This window comes from Oculina patagonica, chromosome 11 (genome assembly GCF_052425735.1).
Source record: "Oculina patagonica isolate OP01 chromosome 11, crgOcupat, whole genome shotgun sequence".
NCBI lineage: Eukaryota > Metazoa > Cnidaria > Anthozoa > Scleractinia > Oculinidae > Oculina > Oculina patagonica.
In genome coordinates this window covers 23,014,688-23,038,923 of record NC_135768.1, presented here as the reverse complement: position 1 = coordinate 23,038,923, position 24,236 = coordinate 23,014,688, and the positions used below count along the sequence as shown (strand labels likewise).

Genomic DNA, 24,236 nt, shown 5'->3' with positions numbered 1-24,236 from the left:
GTATCCAGTCTACTGCCGGTAACGTCGTGGAAGTTTTACCCTGGGCCGGACTCCTGTAAAAACGTCGTGGAACATTGTAAAATCGTATTACGGGATAGACTGTTCACAGCCCTCCAGTTTTTCGTATTTTTTCGGTCTCTAAATTTTTTCACGCACGTAAACGCATGTCAAAAATTGCGCGTCAGTGGAAATCCACCTTAATTGTGTTCACACGTATATCCATATCGCTCTCTATATAAGATTCTACACTTTTGTGCAAAAAGTATGTGAGCGACTTTCAGCCCCATTTAACCATATGGCTTGTTCCCCATCAAGGAAGATACAAAATACCGAACGTTTTTGAAGAACACTTTTATTCGGGAATAAATCTCCTTGTTACTGGTTACCAAAATACACAGAGTAAATGTCGATCCCGAGTTTCGTTTACAAACTACCGTCTCCTCCGTCTATGACTCGCCTGCTACCAATAAAAATGTTCGTCCCAGTTAATAACCGTGGCTTATAGCATGATCAGTCTACCACTCCAGATTCATATCAGCCTTGCTCCATGTGTATTTGCCGCCTCGTTTGAAGAACATTTGCTCGTCAAAGCCACTGGCATTGATGGCGTTCTCAACTCCCACGTCCAGCAGGGATTTCGATGGAACTTTAGCCCCAGATGTGCAATCCAGAAAGCGCATCTGAGTCAAAAAAGAAATGAAATCGTACTTTTAACTTCTAAGTTTTTTTGTGACGAATGTTCCCACTTTTATTCAGTGATACTTACATATTCATCCAGAATAAGATAGGAATTCTGCATCTGTTAAGAAACAAAAAGATTATAATGAATCGAAAATCTAGAAAACTCTTCAATCCTTTCGTCATAAGGGTATATAACCCAGAGAACTGACAGATCGCTGCGTTAACGTTTTATCCTTTAAAGCAACTTAACTTTCACGGCAAGACTTCACAGCAATTTCACTGCTCTCGGCCTTCCTCTAAAAGGTAAAGTCCGCATCATGTCTGGGGTAGCTAGCCCTCACTTCTGAAGCTTCCAGTTTCCGTAGCATGAAGCGATAACGAACATTTCTACTCCCCCCTGCATGGGATACTAGTTCTTCACGGGAGTTAATCAGCTCCAAGTATTTTGTCAGGTAACCCTAACCGTTTGTTAGTGTCCTTTTATAATCCTGAGTGGAGAGAGGCACTGAGGGTAAAGTGCTTTGTGCTTGAACAGCAAACCTCCCGATTTACGCGTATTTGTAAGAGGCGCGTGGCCTAGTAGTTAGGGCGCTGGACATGTAATCCGGAGGTCCTGGGTTCAAATCCTCCTCCCTGCCACTAGATCGATTTGTGTTTGGTCGTCCCGAATTCAACTCCTCAACACTTTGTAAAGAGCCAACTGGTTAGCCTCCTTGGGTTTTTTAACAAGTTTCTGTTCGATTTATAAATATTTGTTTATCTATTTACAGTGTCCTCAATTAAAGTAATTTTATTCCATGGCGCTAGGCCACCTCGCGTGTCATTCTCTAAACGAAGGTAAAATTGTCGCAAACGTGGAAAAAGTTGACTTTAGCTGAGTAAGAGGTACCTGCCATGCGATCAGCTCTGAATGTGCTATCAAACATTTAACTTCATTTCTATTCTATGCCACGCAATAAGCTTAAGTCTCTGATTCAGTCAGTCTAATACCTTTTCATTTGATTCCGGAACGAGGCAAGACACTTTGGAATGCCTTTCGACAAAACGACTGAACTCTTCACCAGAAATTACAAACTTTCCAGCTTCTCGTAAAGCATCTGTACCACAGTTTTCTCCTTCAATGAGAAGACATTGGAATACCTGAGTACAGACAAATGAAGAAAGAAAATTCGTTTAGGTATAATTCTTAAAACAGTGAGCAGTTCAGAACCCCTAAGCCCAAACAGTTTGCAATTGATTTAATTTTTTTTAGTTTTTTTTCCCCTATCACAGTAGAATCTCGATATAGCGAAGTCCTCTTTATAACGAACGATTCGAGCAAGTTGCAGTAAAATGTATTGGAATAGAACCTCCCATAATAACGAACACATTTTCCAGTCCATTGGCACTTCGTTATGTCGAGGTTTCCCCTGTACTTGTTTGTTTTTTTGTTTTTTGTTTTCGATTTTTTAAAGGGGTCCAGGGGCGTAGCCAGCTTTCTGAAGAGTTGTAGGCCTGGCCGCTTCTAGGTGGGGGATTGGGGGGGGGGGGGGAATAATTCTAATTGCAACATTTTATTACAGAGAATGGGCCAACTTTCAATTTTTTCTAAATATATAAACGCACTTGTCTTTAATGACACATACCTTTCACTTGGCTACTCCAGAAGTCTCCGAGTTTCTACTTGCTTGAGACTTGACCAATTGCGAAAAGTTTTTTTGCCACTTTTAAAATGCACATTGCTTTCTGTTTCATGTTAGAAGTGCTTCAGCCTGAACTGCTCTTTATTATACATTTTAAAAATACGAGAGGGCCATAAAAATTGTAGGCCCGGGCCTACGGGCCTATAGGCTAGCTACGCCCCTGGGGTCTGTTATTTTGTTAAGTCAAACGCAATTAATTTTAACTAGGTTTGGGCCTGTCAAATGACTCTTGTTGTGAGTCATTATCATTATTTACTTTATCGTTATCAATATAGTTATGGTTATCATTGCCTACCGTTATCAATATCGTTACTACCGTTATCGTTATCGTGAATATCGTCATAATTGTCGTGTACTTTTTGCCAAAAGGAAGCAGAATCTATCGAGCATTTACTTTTCTTCTGTGCAAAATCTTCCGAATTCTGGAAATCTGTGTTGTCCTGGCTAAGAGATAATGGCATCCGCATTGATACAATGAAAGAGACAGACTTAATTTTTGGGAAATTTAACAGTGTAGATGACTTTACTATAATTAACCATATGTTATTGTTGGGTAAACATTATATCTATTCTATGAGGTGCCAAAAGAACTTGCCAAATCTCTCAGGTTTTATTGCAAGAGCCTGACGTATATATAGTATTGAGCTTCATATTGCTAGGGAGAATAACAAATTAGACAAACATCTTAAGAAATGGGAGAAACTAATTAAAGTACTTACGTTAACGTAGTGTGATATTATAATTATATGGTTACGAGAGTGGGTGTACGCATTGTGATATATGTAAATCTAGGATTTGTTTTTGAGTTGTTACAATTTTCTTTTAGTTTTCAGTATTTTGTTATTCTCTGTTGTTTCTTTTCTTTCTCTCCTTTTTTTGTTTTTTGTTTTTTAACTTATTTTTCTTGTCTATAAGCACATTGTTATTAATTACACTATCACAATGTAATCTTCGTATTTTGTAATCTTTATATCTTGTAACTTAAATCAATAAAAAAACAATAAAAAAAAAATAAAAAAATAATTATTGTCGTTATTGTTATCGTTTTCGTTATTATCACCGTAACTTTCACCGTTATCGCTGTCAAAACGACCACAGGGATCGGGTAGAAGCTCTCGTAAGGTCTCACATGAATGCCTCGCTACCCTTCGAGAGAACGAAGAACAAACAACAAGAACAATGCCCCTTGCCCCAAACACCAACAGCTACACTAGAGGACCTGTAGAATTTGGCCCTTGAAAGCCTCTACACTGCTGTTACTGCAGTTATTATCAATATCATCTTCAGTTACAATCTCATTAGGGGAGCAGGGATGGCGCAGTTTTGAGAGCGCTCGCCTCCAACCAGTGTGGCCCGGGTTCGATTCTCGGACCCGGCGTCATATGTGGGTTGAGTTTGTTGTTGGTTCTCGTCCTTGCTCCGAGGGTTTTTCTCCGAGTTTTCCGGTTTTCCTCCCTCCACAAAAAACAACACTTCTAAATTCCAATTCGGTCGGGAATCCGAGGGCCACATGTTTGTTAGTCGCAAGACTATTAAGTGCAACCCTCGTAAAATAAAGACGATTTATTTATTTATTTTTTTGTTATTTATTTCTCACCTTCCAACGAACTGGAGCTAGTTCCTGAATGTTCTGCGTCATGTCCTCGTCCACATTGTAAGTATTTACTACAGTGTTGATTTTGAAGGCCACGTGATATTTCCTGCACCAATCCCGTACGTTCTGTAAACACTTCAAGTTTCCTTTCCCAGATTGATGGCGTCCTATCTGTTGGTTTTTCTCCTCATCGAAACTGTCGCAGGACACAGCCATTATGTCCAGAAATTCACCTTTAAAAACACGATGTAATATTTAACAATCTGAAGCACCTTTTTAAGTTTTATTTAACGAATAAACATGCCAAAGCTATGCAATATACTTTAATTTTATTTTGTAGTGAATTAATTTTATTTTGCATGAGTTGGGTTCTTTTGTCATGAGTTGATTCTCGTTTGAATTGCAGTGAGTTGATTTTCTTTTACCGTGAATTAATTTTCTTTTGCCATGAGTTGATTTTCTTTTGCCGTGAGATTTCTTTTAATAAAACACGACGAGAATTAGAGAAAGCTAGAGGTCACGAGAGAAGTCAAGAAAACACTCGTCTGCGCCTCGTGTTTTCTGCATTTCTCCAAAGTGTTCTTAAATAACCGGAGTTTCAAATAACAGCATAAAAACATGGCTTTAGGCCAAGTAAAAAAAAAAATAAATGTTTCTCGTCCCCGCCCGCCTCATTTTTTGGGGCCGCCTCACATTTTTTATTATTTGTTATTGGAAAAGTTGAAACGAACAATATCAACAGACGTTACTTTCGCTTCGTACCGAGTTCTTCTCAATTAAGTACAACTGAAAATTCTGTAAGACAAGGCTTTTGTCTGCGTTTTAACACGCACTCAGGCAAAAATTTTAAAGCCTTGGTACGTAAGGTCTGTACTGGATAGATCAATTACCTAGCAGGATTTATTTTGCAAGTTCGCTTTTGGAGAATTTGACGATGGAGAAAATAACAAATAACAAAAAAAAGCGCCCGCCCGCTCACTTTTTTATAGAAATCCGGACGAGAAACATTTGTTTTTTTTACTTGGCCTTAGCTTCCTTATATGCTTTGATGTAAACTAATTAACAATAAAACAAGGTTTTCGTCCCGGGGTTTTCGTCCGGCTGATAAAACATATCTTATTGCACGAAATCTTCACGACAAGTTAATTTTGCGATTTTAAAACAGCGATATTTTGATAACATGCAGAACTACAAGAATGCTTACCGTATTTCGCAAACCACTTTTCCGTGACCAAGCTTCCATTGCACACAATCGTGACGGAGTCTAGCCCCAGTTCCCTCTTACAGTAGCGCGTCAACTCTCCAACAAACTCGCCTCGTTTGTGGATAAAAGGTTCTCCGCCAGAGAAGTTGATTTTCTCCAATCCTAAGAATGAAAAACATGATTGGTTACTTGAACGCAGTGAAGTGAAGTGAATTAGTAGCTTAAATTTTAAACACAGCCTAAGGACTTTTCTGGGTTTTAAAAACAGCTGAATGATAATTTGTATTGTATGACTGAGAAAAAGACTTTATTGTTATCGGCTAAGAGCCCCAAGCATGGTATACGAAAAAGTCTTCCGTAAGTTTTTCAGCAATGCAAATCGGTTGAGCAGGGATTCCAACAAGAAGGTCTGTAACAGCGAGACAGCAGCGCATAATAAATTGAAGTTGAGCGAATAGAAGGAGTTCTTATTATGGCAGCCAATACCAAAGCGTTGCCCAGAATGGATATGAGCATCAGTGGAGCATTAAGAACACAGTTTATGATGACAATAGTTTAAGTAGAAGAGTTTCATTGTCTAAATGATGGACTACCGATTCATTGTTAGTGCTGTTCATCATTTAACTGAAAATGAACACTTAGCGCTGACAACTTTTCGTTTTTACACCTAAATATGACCGACTAAATAATTTCCTTTTCGTTCCAGCAAAAATAATATAACAAAGCTGATCCAACAGTAAAGAAGCCTATCACAAAACAACTCAGTTTAGTCCATTTTCTAAAACATTGGGCCGGCGATTAATTTATAAGTTAACTCGTCCTGATGTTTTTCGTTAAAGGTGTTCATTACGTATTCATTTTTCCGTTAAAGCGACACCGGCTTTTGGCAAGATTGGCACTTTGAAGTAATACTATAAGAGTTGTTCCTTAATGTAACTGAGAGAGGATTTGACTAAACTTGTGGTAATTTACTGCGCCTCTTTAGATGGAAATTGTCGGTCATTATTCTATGATAATACAGTTATTCACTGCTTTTCCAATAAGCATCTTTCTGATGGATGAAAACCAACAAAACAAAACAAAACATCTTTGAATCAATTTTACCTAAGAAAGTGTAAAAAACAGCTGTGAAAAAACTGAAATTGAAGTTTATTCTGTTTGTTGGTTTAATACTATAAGCCTAAACACCACCTTAATTATGTTGCAGACGGTTTTTGTTTAATGTGTACTTCTCTGAGATGCTATTGAATGGCGAATTACCTTTTTTACTTATTTTCGGGGGAACTTAATTTCGCGAAAATGGAACGGTCATATTTCGCGGGACTTTAATATTTTTAGCGATTAAGTCAAAAACTACGTTAAAAATACGTAAATACGTTACAAAATGTGTTTTCGCGAGTTTTTTCAAATGAAGTCTCGGGAAATCTTTAGGTGCTGGATAATTATGGATGTTTCATTTTTTTAACAGTAACAGAAGCTATAAAACTAAGTGACAATTGGGAAAAAAGACGGAGACGACTTCTCTCAGTATTATCATGAAGTTAACATTACTCCTAGCTTAGAAGGACATAGCTTCAGTCTAGTTTTCTTCTGTTTGTTTATATAACAACTGCCTTGCTGTCTTCACAACTGCTGTTCGAAGCTCGCGAAGGCGCCAGCAATACAAAAATGGATTGATGGACGAGTTACTAAATACTAATATGGTAGCAAATTCCCATTCTGGTTGCCAGTTCTTCTCAGAAATTCCATGGAAAATAAAAAATATATACACTGGAAAATAACATATCATCAAAGCAATGAAAAACACGAAAGTATTCATTGCGCTTCTTTTCAATCGCGCCACGTTTAAGTTGTTTTCAGGATTCAAACTTTGCACTGCCTGTTGTTGAGTGTTGATATGTAACTGATGCCGACGAACAATGAGATAAATTCTGATGTAAGAAAATGTTGAAATTATGAGACAAATAATAATAACAGCGCCTCCAAGAAAACTATGTGCATGCGGATTCCAAAAGTAAAAACCTGATATCAGGAAGCTAATCAACCATACAATTACTAAAGTATATTTAACACGGGTTTTAGTCACTAAAGTAGCATATCTCATGTGATAGTGAAGAGCCAGAAATCGATCCACAGTGATGGCTGTTATTGTCAAGAGAGAAACTCCAGTTAGAGGAGGCCCTACCATCTGCCAAACATGGTATACGAAACGGTCTTTCGTTAGTTCTCTAGCAATATAAATCGGTTGAACGGTGATACCAACAAGAAGGTCTGAAACAGCGAGACTGCAGAGCATAATCATTGAAGTTGAGCGAATGGAAGGAGTTCTTATTATGGCGGCCAATACCAAAGCGTTGCCCAGAATGGATATGAGCATCAGTGGAGCATTAAGAACACAGTTTATGATGATAATTGTTCCAGGCGTAGATTTGTCTTCATTGTCTGAATGATAGTCTGCCGATCCGTTGCTGTTTTTGTCGGTATTGTTCATCGCTTACTCCTAACTGAATATAAAGACTTAGTGATGTCAAACTGTATGTTTTTACAATTAGAAATGACTATATTATTCTCGTTTTTGTCCCAGGAAAAAAAATTATCGAAGCTTATCGAACAGTAGAGACGGCAACACTGTAAAAATAACACAGTTTCGTGCATTTTTTAAAAAACATCTGGTGATTCTAAGTTGGTTCCTTATTCTGACGGTTTTCGTGACTGTATTAATTAATTACCTATTCATTTTTTCCTGAAAAGCGACACCGGTTTTTGGAAGATTGGCATGTAATTAGAATTGCTCCTAATTATCTTCTGGCAAGTAACTGCCCTTCTAAAGGTCATTGAAGTAAAATACTGTAGAACTGCCATTAGATTGTCAATCAAACTTTGCCTGTTGGTTGTTTACGTTAAGGGAACTAAAATTTTGAAATAAAAATGGGGGGTCACCGTATTCGTTTAGGAGCAGGAAGACCTTGTATATACCACATAATTTCATTAATTTTTACGTTTCGTAAGAAAAAAAAGCAGGGGAACTGAAAACAAAGCGTAAAATACAACAATAAATGTAATACATCGATGTCAAGCAACAATTCAATGTGCACAACATGATAAATGCAGGCCCTTTTTTATCGACAGTGATTAAATATGTTATAAGGCTTATAAAGCACGCAATGTTCTCGAAGCCACAATTATCTTTTTGTGTAACGAGTAATGGCAACTGAAGTACACGTTTCCAGTTTTTATTTTTTTTTTCTGCCATAGAAATTGATCTGTATTCATTTTATAGAAATAATTTGATCGCTACACTCAAACTAAGAGAAAAAATGACAGAATTTCTCTTAGTTCATGAGTGATTTATAAACGCTTTTCGAAGAGCAGATAAGAATTTGCAATGCAAAAGTACTATGGGATTTTCACGAAAAACCCTCCAAACACTTAACAGTATTTTCTCTGGAAACAATAAACATTAAGAAATTGACCAATTTAACCTCAAATACTAGAAAATTATGGGCAAATAAAACTTAACACTAAACCCCCATTCAGACCCTCTTAGCATTGTCAACCTTTTCGTTTTTACACCTAAATATGACCAACTAACTAATTTCCTTTTCGTTCCAGCAAAAATAATATAACAAAGCTGATCCAACAGTAAAGAAGCCTATCACAAAACAACTCAGTTTAGTCCATTTTCTAAAACATTGGCGATTCACTCGTCCTGATGTTTTTCGTTAAAGGTGTTCATTACGTATTCATTTTTCCGAAAAAGGGACACCGGCTTTTGGCAAGATTGGCACTTTGAAGAAATATTATAACAGTTGTTCCTTAATGTAACTCAGAGAGGATTTGACTAAACTTCTGATACTTTACTGTGCCTCTTTAGATGGAAATTGTCGGACATTATTCTTTGATAACACAGTTATTCACTGCTTTTCCAAGAAGCACCCTTCTGATGGATGAACCCCCCCCCCCCTAAAAAAAAACATCTTTGAATCAATGAAAGGCGCAAAGGCGCTAAGAAAGGCGCATTTGGTCATATTTACATGTTAATTTGCGCCATAGATAAATATTAAAGTGTAAAAAACAGCTGTGAAAGAACTGAAATTGAAGTCTATTCTGTTTGTTGGGTTAATAACATAAGCCGTATGTTTGCAGACGGTTTTTGTTTAATGTGTACTTCTCTAAGCTGAAATTGAATGAATAATTAATTACCTTTTTGCTTATTTTCGCGGGAACTTAATTTCAAGTTCGCGAACATGGAACGGGCATATTTCGCAGGACTTAATTTTCGCGATTTGTCAAAAACTACGTTAAAAATATATAAATACGTTAAGGCCCGTTTACACTGGCGATTTTTGTCGCGCAACTCAATGCAATTTTTGTCGCGCCAAAGTTGCATCGAGTTTCGAACAGGTTCGAAACTCCTGCGACTCGCGGCGATTTTATTACCGCTTGTTTTCACGCGTGCAACCTCGCGGCGATTTCATGGCGATTTTATCGCCGCGATATCACGCCGAAGTTGCATGAAGTCGCCGCGATAACGCGGCGACATGATCCAACTTCGGCGCGACAAAAATTGCATTGAGTTGCGCGACAAAAATCGTTTTTGTCGTGCAACTCATTGCAACGTGTTTTAGCGGGTCTTTTATTTCGCGATTTTTGACGCGAATTTTTCAAAAATCGCGATAATGAAGTCTCGCGAAAATAGTAGTTGTTTTTCTAAGCCATCTTTTGGTGCTCGATAATGGATGTTTTATTTTTAACAGCAACAAAACTGGGCTATAAAACTAAGTGACAATTGAGAAAAAAGACGAAGACGACATCTCTCAGTATTAAAATGAATTACTGCTAGTTGAGAAAGAACATAGCTTCTAGTTTTCTTCTGTTTGTTTACATAACATCTGCCTTGTTGTCTTTACAACTGCTGTTCGAAGCTCGCGAAGACGCCAGCAATACAGAAATGGGTTGATGGACGAGTTACTAAATACTAATATGGTAGCAAATTCCCATTCTGGTTGCCAGTTCTTCTTAGAAATTCCATGAAGAATAAAAAATATATACACTGGAAAATAACATATCATCAAAGCAATGAAAAACACAAAAGTGTTCACTGCACTTTTTTTCAATCGCACCATGTTTAAGTTGTTTTCAGGATTCAAATTTTGCACTGCCTGTTGTTGAGCGTTGATATGTAACTGATGCCGACGAACAATGAGATAAATTCTGATGTAAGAAAATGTGGAAATTATGAGACAAATAATAATAACAGCGCCTCCAAGAAAACTATGTGCATGCGGATTCCAAAAGTGAAAACTTGATATAAGAAAGCTAATCAACCATAAAATTACTAAAGCATATTTAACACGGGTTTTAGTCACTAAAGTAGCATATCTCATGTGATAGTGAAGAGCCAGAAATCGATCCACAGTGATGGCTGTTATTGTCGAGAGAGAAACACCAGTTAGAGGAGGCCCTACCATCTGCCAAACATGGCCAACGAAACGGTCTTTCGTTAGTTCCCTTGCAATGTAAATCGGTTGAACAGTGATTCCAACAAGAAGGTCTGAAACAGCGAGACTGCAGAGCATAATCATTGAAGTTGAGCGAATGGAAGGAGTTCTTATTATGGCGGCCAATACCAAAGCGTTGCCCAGAATGGATATGAGCATCAGTGGAGCATTAAGAACACAGTTTATGATGATAACAGTTCCAAGAGTAGAGTTGTCTTCATTGTCTGAATGATGGTCTGTCGATCCGTTGCTGTTTTTTGTTGGTAGTATTCATCATCAACTTTTAACTGAAGACTAAACGTTGTCAATCTGTTTGTTCTGTTTGTTTTTACACCTAGAAATGACTATATAATTCTCCTTTTCGTTCCAGGAAAAAAAATTATCGAAGCTGATCGAACAGTAGAGACAGCAACACTGTAAATAGAACACAGTTTCGTGTATTTTTTAAAAAACATCTGGTGATTCTAAGTTGGTTCCTTATTCTGGCGTTTTTCGTGACTGTATTAATTAATTACCTATCCATTTTTTTCCTGAAAAGCGACACCGGTTTTTGAAAGATTGGCATGTAATTAGAATTGCTCCTAATTATCTCCTGCATGGCAAGTAACTGCCCCTCTTAAGGTCATTGAAGTAAAATACTGTAGAACTGCCCATAGATTGTCAATCAAGCTTTGCCTGTTGGTTGTTTACCTTAAGGGAATTTAAATTTTGAAATAAAAATGGGGGGTCACCGTATTCGTTTAAGAGCAGGAAGACCTTGTATATACCACATAATTCCATAAATTTATTTATTTGAACCGTTCAGTTCAGTACGCTTTGCGAGAGCCAAAAAACAGAGAGAAAGCAAAGCGTAAAATACAACAATTAATGTAACAATTTGATGTATGTTTCATGATGAATGCACGCCCTTTTATCGACAGTGATTAAATATGTTCCAAGCACGCAGTGTTCAAGGCCACAATTATCTTTCAGAGTAATGGCAACTGAGAATACGTTACCGGTGATAATTTATTGTTCTGCCATAGAAATTGATCTGTATTCATTATATAGAAAGAATTTGATCGCTACACTCAAACTAAGAGAAAAAATGATAGGTCACCGTACTCGTTTACGAGAAAACGATGATTTATCTCTCTCGCGAGCCAAGCCGAATAGAAAAAAGCGGCTATTTTTATCATGCGCGGCTAATTACGCGTAAAATTCTGAGCAGTTAGGATGCGCAATGCAATACTAAGGAATCATTTTAAGAGGGAGATTGCCTTAGTATACATTATTCAATAATACTACGGCCATTCACTTCTTTACCAACAAGCACCCTACTGAGGGATTTGGGAAAAAAGCATTTATGAGTCAATATCACCTCAGAAAGGGTTACAAACGGCTCTAATGAAACTGAAATTGAAGTTCATACTGATTGTTGGGTCATTAATGCTCACATTTCGCGACATAACGGCAAGGTTACGCAAATGTGGTAAAAAAACTCACATTGATCGATGTTTTATGACACTAGTTTGAACAGCACAACAAAATAAAATAGCAGTAACATAATAAAATAACGACATCAGGACAAAACTGATCTCAGACTATGAAATATAATTTCTATTAAGCATAAAAGCGTTTTTGACGCGCGCTGATTGGCTACTCAAACTCCGAATATCCTTTGCTATTCACCTCCAAGCGACTCGTGCGCGAAAATTCTAATCTTTGACAGCAATAAACTAGTTAAAAATCAACCTTTGGGGCTATATTATCTCACTGTTTTAGTATATACTAAAACAACTATGAACTTCAGTGTCGGTGGTTAATGGTGGATACCACTACCACTAGCCACCTCTACTTCGGTAAATAGTTGTTAAATGTTTTCTGCAGGTGGTATTGGTAATCCTTGCTGGTTACTAGTTGATACAAGCAAGGCTGGTTTTTACACTAGCGACGGAGTCGGAGTCCTAATTGGAAGAGCAGAGTGTTGCGATCTGGTGAAAATCGAACCGATGGAGTTGTAAGCAAAGTTCCCATTCCGCTTATGACTTCATCGCTTATGATCCGGTGAAAACAAGATTGTCGGAGTCGCAAGCAGAGAGCAGGGCGGAAGAAGCCTTCTCCCGCCCTGCAGAAAGGAAGCACTCGAGGCGGCATGAGAACTAGCATTGCGATTGGTTTGCTCTTTCGCTTTTGCTTGCGGCTCCGTTAATCTAGCCTTCACTCGATCATAAGCGACGGAGTCATGAGAGGAATCGGATTCTCTGACGCTAGTGAAAACCAGCTTTACGATGAGCTGTTCGGCTGAACAGGATAAAATAAAGTTGTTGTTATTGCAGTCGAACCACTCTATGCGACCACTTCCGTAAAGCGACCACCCACTCGACACTTCGGGTGGTCGCTTGACCACTTCGGAACACTTCCGGTGGTCGGTTTGACTGTGTTACTAATTTTTGCATTTTGTTTTGGCCTAGTTTTCGCATATAATAGATAATTTTCTTAAACTTCTCGTTTCTGCAGCTGAAATAAATTCTTAAAGAAGACAGCCAAGTTGCCCATGTATCATGATTTACTTCTCTCGTCATTGTATTTGTGTGTATTTTTCCTTCGGTTTCTATACGCAATTATTTAGGTATCGCTATAATAATATTTTGTTAAATATGCAAAATTTTATTCGCTCGATAAAAATTAAAAAATACAATACTCCATTCAAAATATTCCATTAACCTGTTTACGCAACTTAGTCTGTTAAAATGAATTCGACGCTCAAAAATACTAAATATATGAAAAACAGACAAAAAAAACACTGTTCGCTACTTAGCTCAGAAACGTCCCCTAGATTTGGCAATTCATATCTTGTCCCGACATATCTCATTTGTATAAATTCGGGAAATGAATTGCAGGAAAGTTTTTCGACATCGAATTCCCAAGCTGACGCTGTATATCCTGACAAGTTTACACTGTATTCTCGAAAGTTAGTCTTTAGTATTATTTTTAGCGGAATGCCTGAGTCGTTTGGAATTTAACACTAAATCAGGTTATGATAATGGTAGGGAGTTTTTAGCATTCGCAACGGCAACGAGACGTCAAAAAATATGTAACAACTAGCATAGTAACTCTGCACGTGCTTCATCCATTTTGGTAGATTTTTTTTTGCCATGCGAGTTTTGCGCCAACACTTGGACAACGTGAAACACGACGGCGATGTTTCTAGACCTTTCTATATTGTTTTTAGAACTGTACTCTGTTTTACATACTCTACTGGAGATAGTTCTAATACTATGAAAAAAAAAAATACTGAATTCATTATTGGCGAGACTCGAATGTAAAATGTATTTAAAAGTTTTTTTATCTTTTTTGTCCTCGGCTTTTAATACCGTAGTTGTATCTGAAATTCCCTATTTACATAGTGAACATCCGTAAAAATGCCTAAATTAGTTTAAACCGTGGCGAGAACCGTCTATAAACCTTTTAAGCGGGCCGATATAATTAACAGAGCTCAATCAAATCTTTAAATTCTCTGAGCTATAAAAACTTTTGTTTGGTGACTACCATCTGGAGTTAAGGCTGACACCGGCACGTCTGTGCTTCGTGTCGGACTTACCTGCTTCCTTAAGCATCTTTAATCCTTGTTTAGCTTTTTCTAGGGGCAGCACAAACGAAGTCTTGGCTGTATGAAAGCAGAAACCACATTTGTAGTTACATTGCCTTGTGAAATGGTAGTTAACGCTTCGAGGGACGGTCTTGCAAGAAAAATTATTTTCACTTGCGTGCAGCAGGTTTCCTTGTGAAACAATTCGAGATCGTTTTCGACCCGAATTGGAACTTGCTTGTTGTATTTCTTCAAGATCAGAAGGCAACTCTTTTTTAAATTTTCTGTTTGCGAAAAACCTCTTCGTGGACAAGTAATAAAGCAATGTAATGAACAGAATCATGACTGCTAGTATGATGGCAACTGTATAAAACGACATACTATCTACCGCCATCGCCGTCAGCTTTTCTCGGAAATCAAATGAGGCTGTTTTTCTGAGAAATTAGATGACGTCATAATTATTTAAGACTTTTTAAACACGTCACACTGGTCTAGACTTTCCCAAAGTCTTTCGACGCGCGTTGCGGTCGTCGCTTCGCGACGCTTTTCGGCTCGCTTCGCTCGCCAATAGAGGGCGACTTGGTGAAAGTCTATGTTTGGTCACGTTATTGTAATTTTTATTTTGAATTGTTGAAAACAAATTAAAAACACGAGTGGCCTGAAAAAATTTCGTTTCACAATCTCCTTGTTTTGGGAGGAGGGGAGGAGGTTAATGTAGGTTGTTTCTAGGACTTTCCACAAGTTGCGCGGCAACTTTTTGGCAACTTTTTTTCCTTCGAGCAACTTTTTTCCTCTCGAGCAACCTCTTGAAGCTTCTTGAGAAATTTCCAGACCGAAGTTCTCCGAAGATTATCCGAGTGTTGTTCAAAGGCAATACGAACGTTTCCGAAGATTTACGAAGTTTGCCGAAGATTTTCGAGGAACATCTGAAAACGTTTTAACTTTTGGCTCATTCTGCTTTAAAACATTACAAAACTCGTCAGCAAACATGACGTCATAGATGTCTTCACGATTTTTCTCCAGGTAAAGAAATCCTAGTATGTTCCCCTTAATAAGTTATTTCGATACTTCTTTTGCTGTAAAATTGCATAAAACTGCTTAGAAATCTTACCCTCAAAGGGAAATTAGCATATATTTAGAATTCTCTTGATCATGAGAAGCAGCGTTTTGGATTTTTTGAAGCAACTTTCGAGCAACTTTTATTATCAGAAGCAACTTTTTTTGGATTTTTGCAGCAACTTTTGAGCAACTTTTTGAGAAATTACGGGCAACTTTTTGGGAAATCTAGAGCAACTTGTGGAAAGCCCTAGTTGTTTATGGGCCTGGATTGAAGCTAGAAACAGGTATTTTTTTTGGGGGGGGGGGGGGGGGCTCGCTCAAGGCCAGGAGTTTTAACCTTCTGCCTTGAGCGAACCCCATTCGTGTTCTACGTTCCATTTTTAACCGGATTTACTGAGCCTGGGGGGGGGGGGGGGGGGGGTCCCAGTTTGGTAGTTTCCACTCGATCCGGAGTCCAGCCGTCGAGGGGGGGGGGGAGGGGGTTCCCAGTTTGGTAGTTTCCACTCGATCCGGAGTCCAGCGCGATAACCATTAGACCACCGCGCCTCCCCTCTCCTCCCCCCTGCCCACGCCCTTCTTCTCTGATGCTGACGACCCAAGTATGATAACGGCTGCGAAGGAATCAAGAAGCATGTCAGTTGATCGGAAAGAGAATTCGAAGGGGACCAAAATATCGTGCTTCGGATTGAAGAACACACTTAACAGTCCACTTCCCGAGAAAGGCGGGGAAGCGAATTCGGGCTCGCTCGGACGGGTAGATCGGCAGCGGCCGGATGTGGAAATCAAAACCAGATCGGAAACGAAAGCGGAAGCAGACTGTGGGTTTTCCCATGAGGCTTCGAGAGCGGGAACTGTTTCTGTTTCAGAAATTTGTTCGGCGGCTGTTGTAAAATGGCTGCAGCTAAAATGAGCGATAGGCAGCATAGGAGACGTTTACTGGAGATAGCGAAGAGTTTGATATCTTCAGATCTCGACGATCTGAAATTCCTCTGTAAAGATTTAATCCCTGCTGGAGAAGGAGAGAAGATTACTCGACCACTGGAGTTCTTCGATCGTCTGGAGCAACTTAATTTGCTGTCTGAGAATAATCTTGGTTTCTTAGCTGAAAAACTGACCGATATCAAGAGGATTGACTTAAGTTGTAAATTAATTGGATTTACACAAGGTAAGAACAACGTATTTAGGTTACTTAATGGAATATTGCTTCTGATTTTCTTTAGTAAATTTTGCACGAAACCTCTCCGTGGCAAAAATTCCGCCATTTTGAGTATTTTGCAAATGCTGGGATAAAACTACACCACACGGGTGCTTTAGGCTGCTAGCTGGCGCTGAGAAGCGGCTATATTTCCTCCACGATCTTTTCTCTAGTTTATTTTTTGTTCTTTGCTGGAATAGTGAAATGTTTCCGAAAAATGGGTCGATTACTCCCGACATGTCGCAAATACAGAGTTCGTGTGGGAATTTCAGGGATTTCGATGTCAAATAACTTTCAAAAGATTGGATTTCTGCGTTATTTATGAACAAAAGAACTTAAAAATTCTTGTTTACCTGATAAAATTTGAGAGATATGGCCAAGGTGGGAAACTTAAGGACAAGATTTCCGCAGCAGAGCACCATACAATATTTTATGCACCTATCAATGGTTTGCCCCAGGATGGGGGGGGGGGGGGGGGGCTTTCAACCCACGGGAATTTGACATTGTGAAGCTCTCCCAGGGTAGGGATTTTGACATCTAAAATGGTCTGCTGGGTTAGAAATTTAAGGGGACATATGTGAAATTTGACATTCACTAGGTGCCCAGGGGTGGGGAATTCGACTCTTGATTTCAAAAAACTTCAAATTCCCCTGGGGTTATTTTGATTATTTTGATTAGCTTTCCTTCACAAAGTGTTCACTGACCCGCGATGAGGTCATAAATATTCACGATTCTTCGGATAATAAGCAGGTTTCTACTAAATATGGGTCTCACGCTAGCATAATGAAGGCCGTATTATTGTACTTGCAAAGAAGTACCGAGAAGTACCCGCATCTTAATGACTTTTTCAGCGATCAAAGATGACTGAAATTTCGATCGAAAACCAGCGCCGCATGCTGCGAAGCATGTGTGATGTCTGTTTCAGGTAACAATCGCTGGGCTCTTTCGTGAGCGCTTTGTCATCATTGCCATTTATATTTACATTCAAAATGACTAATTTCGAAAGTAATTTTATAACTGTACTCTTCAAATTAGTGAAATGCTTACAACTGGTGAAAAATAACCGTAATAATAAGCTCAAATATGTATTCACAGATTATGTAAACAACGCCAAACGGCCCGCCGGCTGCGAAGCGGACGGACTAGAGATCAATAGAGATGTAAGAAGAAATGTAAGAAAACCGATTCGGATCAGCACAGGACTTCTTTATTAACACTCCAGCAACAAACAACTCATCTATAGCCGAATTTTTGACTGTCACAGGAACGAGAGCTCTTCGACGTTCATCCAATTGTTCGATAACACTAACATGTATTTCCCTGTATACTAGCGAAACACAGGTAAATCCCTTCAATGTGACACTGAAATTCTCCTTTGAAACGCAGTGAACGTAGAATAAGTCGTTTTCCTCGAAAGCAGCAGCTTTTGAATCAAAACTAGTCCGGAAACACGCCATGACGAACGCTTCTTCTCACTTCGCGAGAGCTGAACAATACTGATTAGGTTACGTACACAGTAACCTGAGATCATGCCCTTCTTCCCTACTTGTCACTCCGGGGAAGGAGGGCATGATACATTTACTTGTCGGATCGTACGTAAAAAAACCGGATTCTGGTTTTTCTTCTGATTGGTCGAGAAACAATACTCAATGAAGCAGTGTGGACTGATTGGCTGTCGCATTTCAACGAGACTTCCGGTCAGAAGCTGGTGGTAATAACTTAGATGAGGCGTGTTTACTGGGGGAACGAGTTCTCTTCTACGATAGCTGAAGCCCTGACAGATTTCAAGTGTAATTCTCTGAAGGCAGAACAGATTGAGTATGCGACAAAGTGTAATTTGGTTTCGTGAAGATGTTTTGGCAGTTCTTCCAATGCGTTTCGGGAAAAGTTTAATTTACCAAACAATATTCCAGAGGTGTTGGAATGTTTACAAAAGCGACACGATCCTATCTGCCGAGAACAACTCCTGTCGGTCAGAATTCCTTGTTTTCTTTTGTGAGCTAAAATAAAGTGACGACTTCTACAACTGATAAATACAGTTGAACCCCTATTAAGTGGCCACCCTCGGGGAAATGGCAACTGGCCGCTTAATAGAGGTTGGCCGCTTAATAGGGGTTTGTCAGAAATTAGCATAAGGTCTTTTTAAAAGGTAACATTATTTCAATACAAAATAAGGTGAAAAGGAATAACGGAATCACAGGAAGACGACAATAAACCTGTGTTTGAATGATTTTATCGGCCGTCACGGCCGAAATTAATTTAAATATCGTATATGACATTCTTATTGGCCGCTAAATAGAGGTAAAAACAATAGAAGAACGCTCATTGGGACGGCAGAAAGGTGGCCGCGGCCGCTTAATAGGGGTGGCCGCTTAAAAGGGGTTATATTTACAGTCTTATACTGACAATATTTTCTGGACTTAAGTAACTGGCCGCTTAATAGACGGTGGCCGCTTAATGGGTGGCTGCTTAATAGGGGTTCGACTGTATATGTTCGCGAGCGCCATCTCACCCTGCTCACGCTAAAAGCATTTTTATTTCAGCACGACGAAGTTTTAATACAGGCTGTACAATTATTCCGCAGACGTTTTTCACGCCTTGTGGAAATCCGAGTCTCAAATTTGCCGCCAACTACAAAGAGTGGTTAATGACAGTTCGCTAATTCGACGACACCTTAGTTTATTTAAATTTGGGGGCGGTTGGCGGCCGGATAAATAAATGTATCAGGCGTTCTTTTTTCCCTCTCCCTTTTGAAAAAGAAAAAAGAACGCCTGATTGCAGGTTACGTACGCAGTGATAATATAAGATGAAACGAAATGCATCATGGGATACTATTCGACCGTCGTCTGGGGTAAACCATTGATAGGTGCATTATGCATACAATATTTATGCATACAATTTTATAACCCTTAATCTGCTCTTTAATTCGTGCGTGAAGGATTTTATGGAATATTTATGCCTAATTAATGTTTGGAGCTCTGCGGAAATATTTCCAAGTTTAGTTTTCCATATATTAATTGTTTTCCAAAACAACGCTGTTGTCTGTGTGAAAGTTTACATATTAACTATAACAAACTTCTAGAATCTGATTGGTTCTTGGCATGCCCTATTTTTTCACCAAATTTGAGCGTGCGCAGCTAAAGTGTCCATTAACAAAGTGTCCAATTGCAAGGTGTCCAATAACAAGGTTCCTTTATTGTGACTGAATACCCCAGGGGGGTACTCGGAGTTTCAAGTGATGGGGATGATCAAAGGACTTTTTTGGGTTTGAAATTTTCGATTCCGGGAATTTTTTGGGTAAGAAAATTTGGCAAGTTTTTTTTTTTTTTGATTTGAGTAGGGATGTTTTTGGGTATTCAAAACAATCTGAAGATTTGTGGTAGTGTGGCTGTGTAGTTCTGCAAATAAAGTATAAACAAACGTGTTTTGCTATTGATTTTTGAGGGAACAATTTTTGATCTAGGGATTTTTTTTGGTTATGTTGGAAGCCCTAGGGATTTTTTTGGGTCTTGATTTTTGCCCCCATTCGATCATCCCCATCACTTAAAATCCCAAGTACCCCTCCTGGGCTGATTACTCCTTGATATTTCTAAAACCTTTAGCTTTTTTGTCATAGTGAGGATAAATCCTCAACAGGATTGGTTTGTCTCAATTTTTCTTCGAATTTTGTTATACTTATGATTAATTGGTAATAAGACTTCATGTCATCCAATTCTGTCTAGCTGTAATCATACTTGTGATTAAAAGAATCGGACTCCCATTACAGGGTCATCTGATTTTGTTTATCACTTCAGTTAACATACAAACTGTATGATTATACAGACCAAATTACATGTAGACTCCACTAAGTCCTATTACCATTATTAATAATGTTGAGTGCATGTATTTGTTTGATTCAGAAAATAATGTACATTGAAATCTCTCTTTAGATTTTGCACTTAATAAACAACAAGAAGAATTTAATGATGTTGATGCTTTATCGCAACATGAAACAGGTTAGTGACCAGCTGGGGGGCTGGGGGTTGTTATATCAGCACGCGAAAAAATTGTAGTAGAAATGTTATCTCCTAAACCTATAAAGGGACTACACCACTGTAGCACCCCAAGAAGCTTTACTCCTGTAGAGTCTCTCTTCCTTTAGAAGTATTCAACACACTAATATCAGCATACTGTTACTGCATACTTACAGATTGCTGAGGGTATCCTATTATAGAATTGCATCCCATCTGGGGGGAGTAGAAATACACCAGGGCCGGGTACTTACCATTTACACTGAAATTCCGGAAACTCCTGATGGAAATTCAAATGGTACGCGCCATTCTGTTCGGAAAGCTTTAGAAATTATGGACTACTGGACGGGGGTAAATACGCACTTTTCACTCTTTTTAGCATTTTCAGCAGTTTTGGCTCTACTTCGTAACTTTTCTTTCTCCCATAAGGTTAGGTTAAATCATTTAATTTTTACCCATAGAATTTTCAACGCAATGTTTCGTGTAAATGGTAAGCACCCCAGTGTTCACTTTACTATGTTACTGAATTGCATTTGAAAATCTTGTCTTGTATTAATAAGCTGTGATCTGGTACAGTTTCACAAAATTAAAAGTGAATGCCTGAAGTCGTCTTGATTTAAGATTCAGTTCCTTTCCCAATGATTTTAAATTCTTAAATAAAAAGTTTGTTTTATCACTCATATGATCATACAGACCAAATTGGACTCCACTCAGTCCTATTACCATTATTAATAATGTTGAGTGCCTATGTATTTGTTTGATTCAGAAAATAATGTATGTTGAAATCTCTCTTTAGATTTTGCACTTAATAAACAACAAGAAGAATTTAATGATGTTGATGCTTTATCGCAACATGAAACAGGTTTGTGACCAGCCATGGGTTGTAATATAGCACATAAAAAAGCTGTAGTAGTGTTATCTCTTAAACCTATGAATGGACTAGCAGCCCAAGGTGCTTAATTCTTGCAGTGTCTCTCTTTGTTTAGAAGTATTCAATTCACTGATACTGAATTGCATTTCAAAATCTTGTCTTGTATTAAACTGTGATCTCATTTTGTAGTTTCACAATAATTAAAAGTGAATGCCTTTGTCTTCATTAATGATTCAGTTCTTTCCCAATGATTTTAAATTTTTTAAATAAAATGTTCATTAATCACTCGTATGATTATACAGACCGAATTGGACTCCACTCAGTCCTATTACCATTATTAATACATGTAATGTTGAGTGCATGTATTTGTTTGATTCCGAAAATAATGTATGTTGAAATCTCTCTTTAGATTTTGCACTTAATAAACAACAAGAAGAATTTAATGATGTTGATGCTTTATCAGAACATGAAACAGGTTTGTGACCAGCTGGGGGTTGTAATATAGCACATAAAAATGCTGTAGATAACACTACTAAGTAGTGTTATCTCTGGCCCTATCCCTGGCACCTGGGAGCAAGGAATCAAGAGAGTAGTGTTATTAACACCTTTATCTAATACATTACTGATAATTTTTCACTCAAAATTGTTTTGTTTCTCAGACTTTCTTGCCTCAAATTTTGTTGTTGATACAATTAACTGGTAATTGACAATTTCAAACCAGCCTCATGCTGAGCACTCATTCACAACCAATTTCAAATTTACACGCCTGATTACACTCAAAATTGAGGTCCCGGGCTCGCAGAAAAGATATCAGTCTTGCAAAGTCTGATGCCTTTTTGCTTAGAGAAACATAAGGAAAAGTAGCTCTCTTTCACCTTGGGGTTTATTTAAGACCGTCTTTAGCATCCCATGGCCATGTGCCTTCAATTATTTTGATGTGCTTAAAATTAGGAATTGCAGGGGGGAGTGGGGGGGGGGGGTGGAAGTTGGGACATGATAATTAATGTTTGCTTGCATAAGGGATCCATTCATTTTAATTAAGGTAGGGTTGGGGGCTGGTGGGAGTTGGGGGTGCCATGCCAAAAAAAATGGGCTTCAAGGGTGGGGGGGGGGGGGGGGGGTAGGGCTGGCCAAAAAAATGAGGTCTGTAAGGGGTTCACTTAAAATAATTACAATAAAGTGGGAATAGAAATATGTTGTGGTTCAATTTATTTTACCCTTGGTACAATATGGCATTTTTCTTTGTTTTATATTCATCAAAGGGTATTAATTAACATACTTTATATTTTGAAATATATTTTTACGTCTATTCAACTGAAATAGACACAGCATTTCCATTTAGATTTAACAGTTTTAAAAATACTGGGAAAAGTACAATATGTTACAATTGCAAATAATTATGTTCAGTAACCAATGCTATCTGTTTTCTTACAGTTATTTACAGAAATAAGGTGAAGCCAGGCAGGCCATGTACCTTTGGAAAACGAAGTCTGACTGCAACTAAGTTTAAGGAATGTCTTTCTTCCAAATTTAATGAATTAATAATTAATACTCAATTTAATACTCAATTTAATTCTGAAAAATTTATTACATTGTTTATAAAAAATTGTGAAATCAAAGTTAAGAAGAATGTATTAAGACGAAAAATAATAACAAATAACCACTTAAATAAGAGAAATACTGGTGAAATAATAGCCCTGCGTCATTATTTATTTAAAAAGTTGTTGATTCCGAAATTTAGAAATATTTTTTATGATATCACACTTAAAGAGCATAATAATGGTTTCCTTTTCTGGAAGGATAACAATGAGAAACTAACATCAGAAGAATATTGTAATGTTATAGATCAAATCACACTTAAATATATTGGGTACTATTGCCAATTGATTGAAAATACTGTAAGCCCCGATCATGATAATGACCAGAAGTGGGCAGAACTACATGCTGAATACGAATGTTGTATGTCAATATTGATTGGGCATGTGGAAGTTTATTGGAGCAAAGAGAATAATCTCATGGATATAAATGGTCATAATAATAATGATTGGAAGCGTTTCGTGTCAATAGATATGTCATATGGAGGACTTGCAGTTGTTTTAGCTATGATATTGTCAAAGGCATGATAAGGATTTAAAACTACCTTGTAACCCCCGTGTTACTTGGATTTAATAAATAATGATAATAATACAATACTTTGTATGAATTTTTGTATTGTATGAATAACTCTGTTTAAACCTCAAACACATTATAAAAATAAAATGAGAACAACAGTCTATTAACTATCAATTCTGTGCGAGGCGCAGTGGCCTTATGGTTAGCGTTCTGGACTCTGGATTAAGCGGTCCAGGTTCGAGCCCTGGCCGCGGTCATTGTGTTGTGAGGGCCCTGAAGGGGGGAGGGGTGCCAAATCTCATTTTCCAGCCCAAATCCCATTTCCCAGCCTATTTTGTTTTTGTCAAAATCCTTGTCCCAGCAGTGAAATACCCAGTGCGAGGAAAATCTGGGCTCAACAGCAATTTGTTGCTTTGATTGTCCTAAATGTAGTCCACTCCCTGAACTCTCCCTTCGGTTTCCTATATAGGGTTGAACCCAGACGCAGGAAAAGCGAGTCCAGAATTACTTGCATGCGCATGCTCAGAAATCCGTCATCCCCCCCCCCCCCCAAACAAATCAAAGGCTCTATGAGCAAAGTCGTGAATGTGGTATATTATAAACTGATAGACCAGAATTAGCCAAAATAAATTTTAAATGTCTGCTGACAAACGACAATTTTTGTAATTGTCTATGAAATCTGTTAAACGTACGTCATAGTTGAGTCATGTTTAAAATTTTAGCTGGTAAGTGATAAATAACCCCATATTCTAACTG

General features: G+C 38.2%; 4 protein-coding genes and 1 long non-coding RNA gene across 9 annotated transcripts in view; 1 reads left to right on the top strand and 4 right to left on the bottom strand.

Moving 5' to 3' along the window:
- Nucleotides 1–15,579, bottom strand: part of LOC144630051 (uncharacterized) — a 162,645-nt gene extending 147,066 nt beyond the window's left edge. The window contains exons 1-2 of the long non-coding RNA XR_013566446.1: nucleotides 15,431–15,579; nucleotides 14,988–15,378 (exon numbers count right to left, since the gene is read on the bottom strand). This is a non-coding gene — a long non-coding RNA (uncharacterized LOC144630051). The remainder of the gene's footprint in view (nucleotides 1–14,987; nucleotides 15,379–15,430) is intronic.
- Nucleotides 343–14,641, bottom strand: LOC144630042 (S-adenosylmethionine-dependent nucleotide dehydratase RSAD2-like). The gene is made up of 6 exons (XM_078488324.1): nucleotides 14,246–14,641; nucleotides 5,162–5,323; nucleotides 3,961–4,190; nucleotides 1,672–1,821; nucleotides 767–799; nucleotides 343–680 (listed from the first exon to the last, which is right to left on the bottom strand). The coding sequence occupies exons 1-6, from the start codon at nucleotides 14,625–14,627 to the stop codon at nucleotides 516–518; spliced, it is 1,122 nt and encodes a 373-aa protein (XP_078344450.1). The 5' UTR covers nucleotides 14,628–14,641; the 3' UTR covers nucleotides 343–515.
- Nucleotides 6,741–7,652, bottom strand: LOC144631240 (histamine H2 receptor-like). Its single transcript, XM_078489651.1, has one exon. It carries the CDS (start codon nucleotides 7,650–7,652, stop codon nucleotides 6,741–6,743), a length of 912 nt encoding a protein of 303 aa, XP_078345777.1.
- LOC144630940 (histamine H2 receptor-like) lies at nucleotides 9,943–10,917 on the bottom strand (the record flags this gene model as incomplete). The annotated part of the gene is made up of 1 exon (XM_078489297.1): nucleotides 9,943–10,917. A coding segment is annotated over one exon (894 nt), but the record flags the coding sequence as incomplete, so codon positions are not given.
- Nucleotides 15,580–15,939: 360 nt separating the features above from the next.
- On the top strand, nucleotides 15,940–23,609 carry LOC144630097 (uncharacterized). Of its 5 annotated transcripts, XM_078488382.1 has the most exons (5): nucleotides 15,940–16,457; nucleotides 20,417–20,482; nucleotides 21,294–21,359; nucleotides 21,778–21,843; nucleotides 22,803–23,609. In XM_078488382.1, exons 1-5 carry the CDS (start codon nucleotides 16,184–16,186, stop codon nucleotides 23,489–23,491), a joined length of 1,161 nt encoding a protein of 386 aa, XP_078344508.1. In that variant the 5' UTR covers nucleotides 15,940–16,183; the 3' UTR covers nucleotides 23,492–23,609. The 5 variants fall into 5 exon arrangements, 4 of the variants coding, with proteins under 4 accessions (XP_078344508.1, XP_078344511.1, XP_078344510.1 ...); XM_078488385.1 differs by lacking the exon at nucleotides 20,417–20,482 and having other exon boundaries at nucleotides 15,942–16,457; XM_078488384.1 differs by lacking the exon at nucleotides 21,294–21,359 and having other exon boundaries at nucleotides 15,942–16,457.
- Nucleotides 23,610–24,236: the final 627 nt, after the last annotated feature.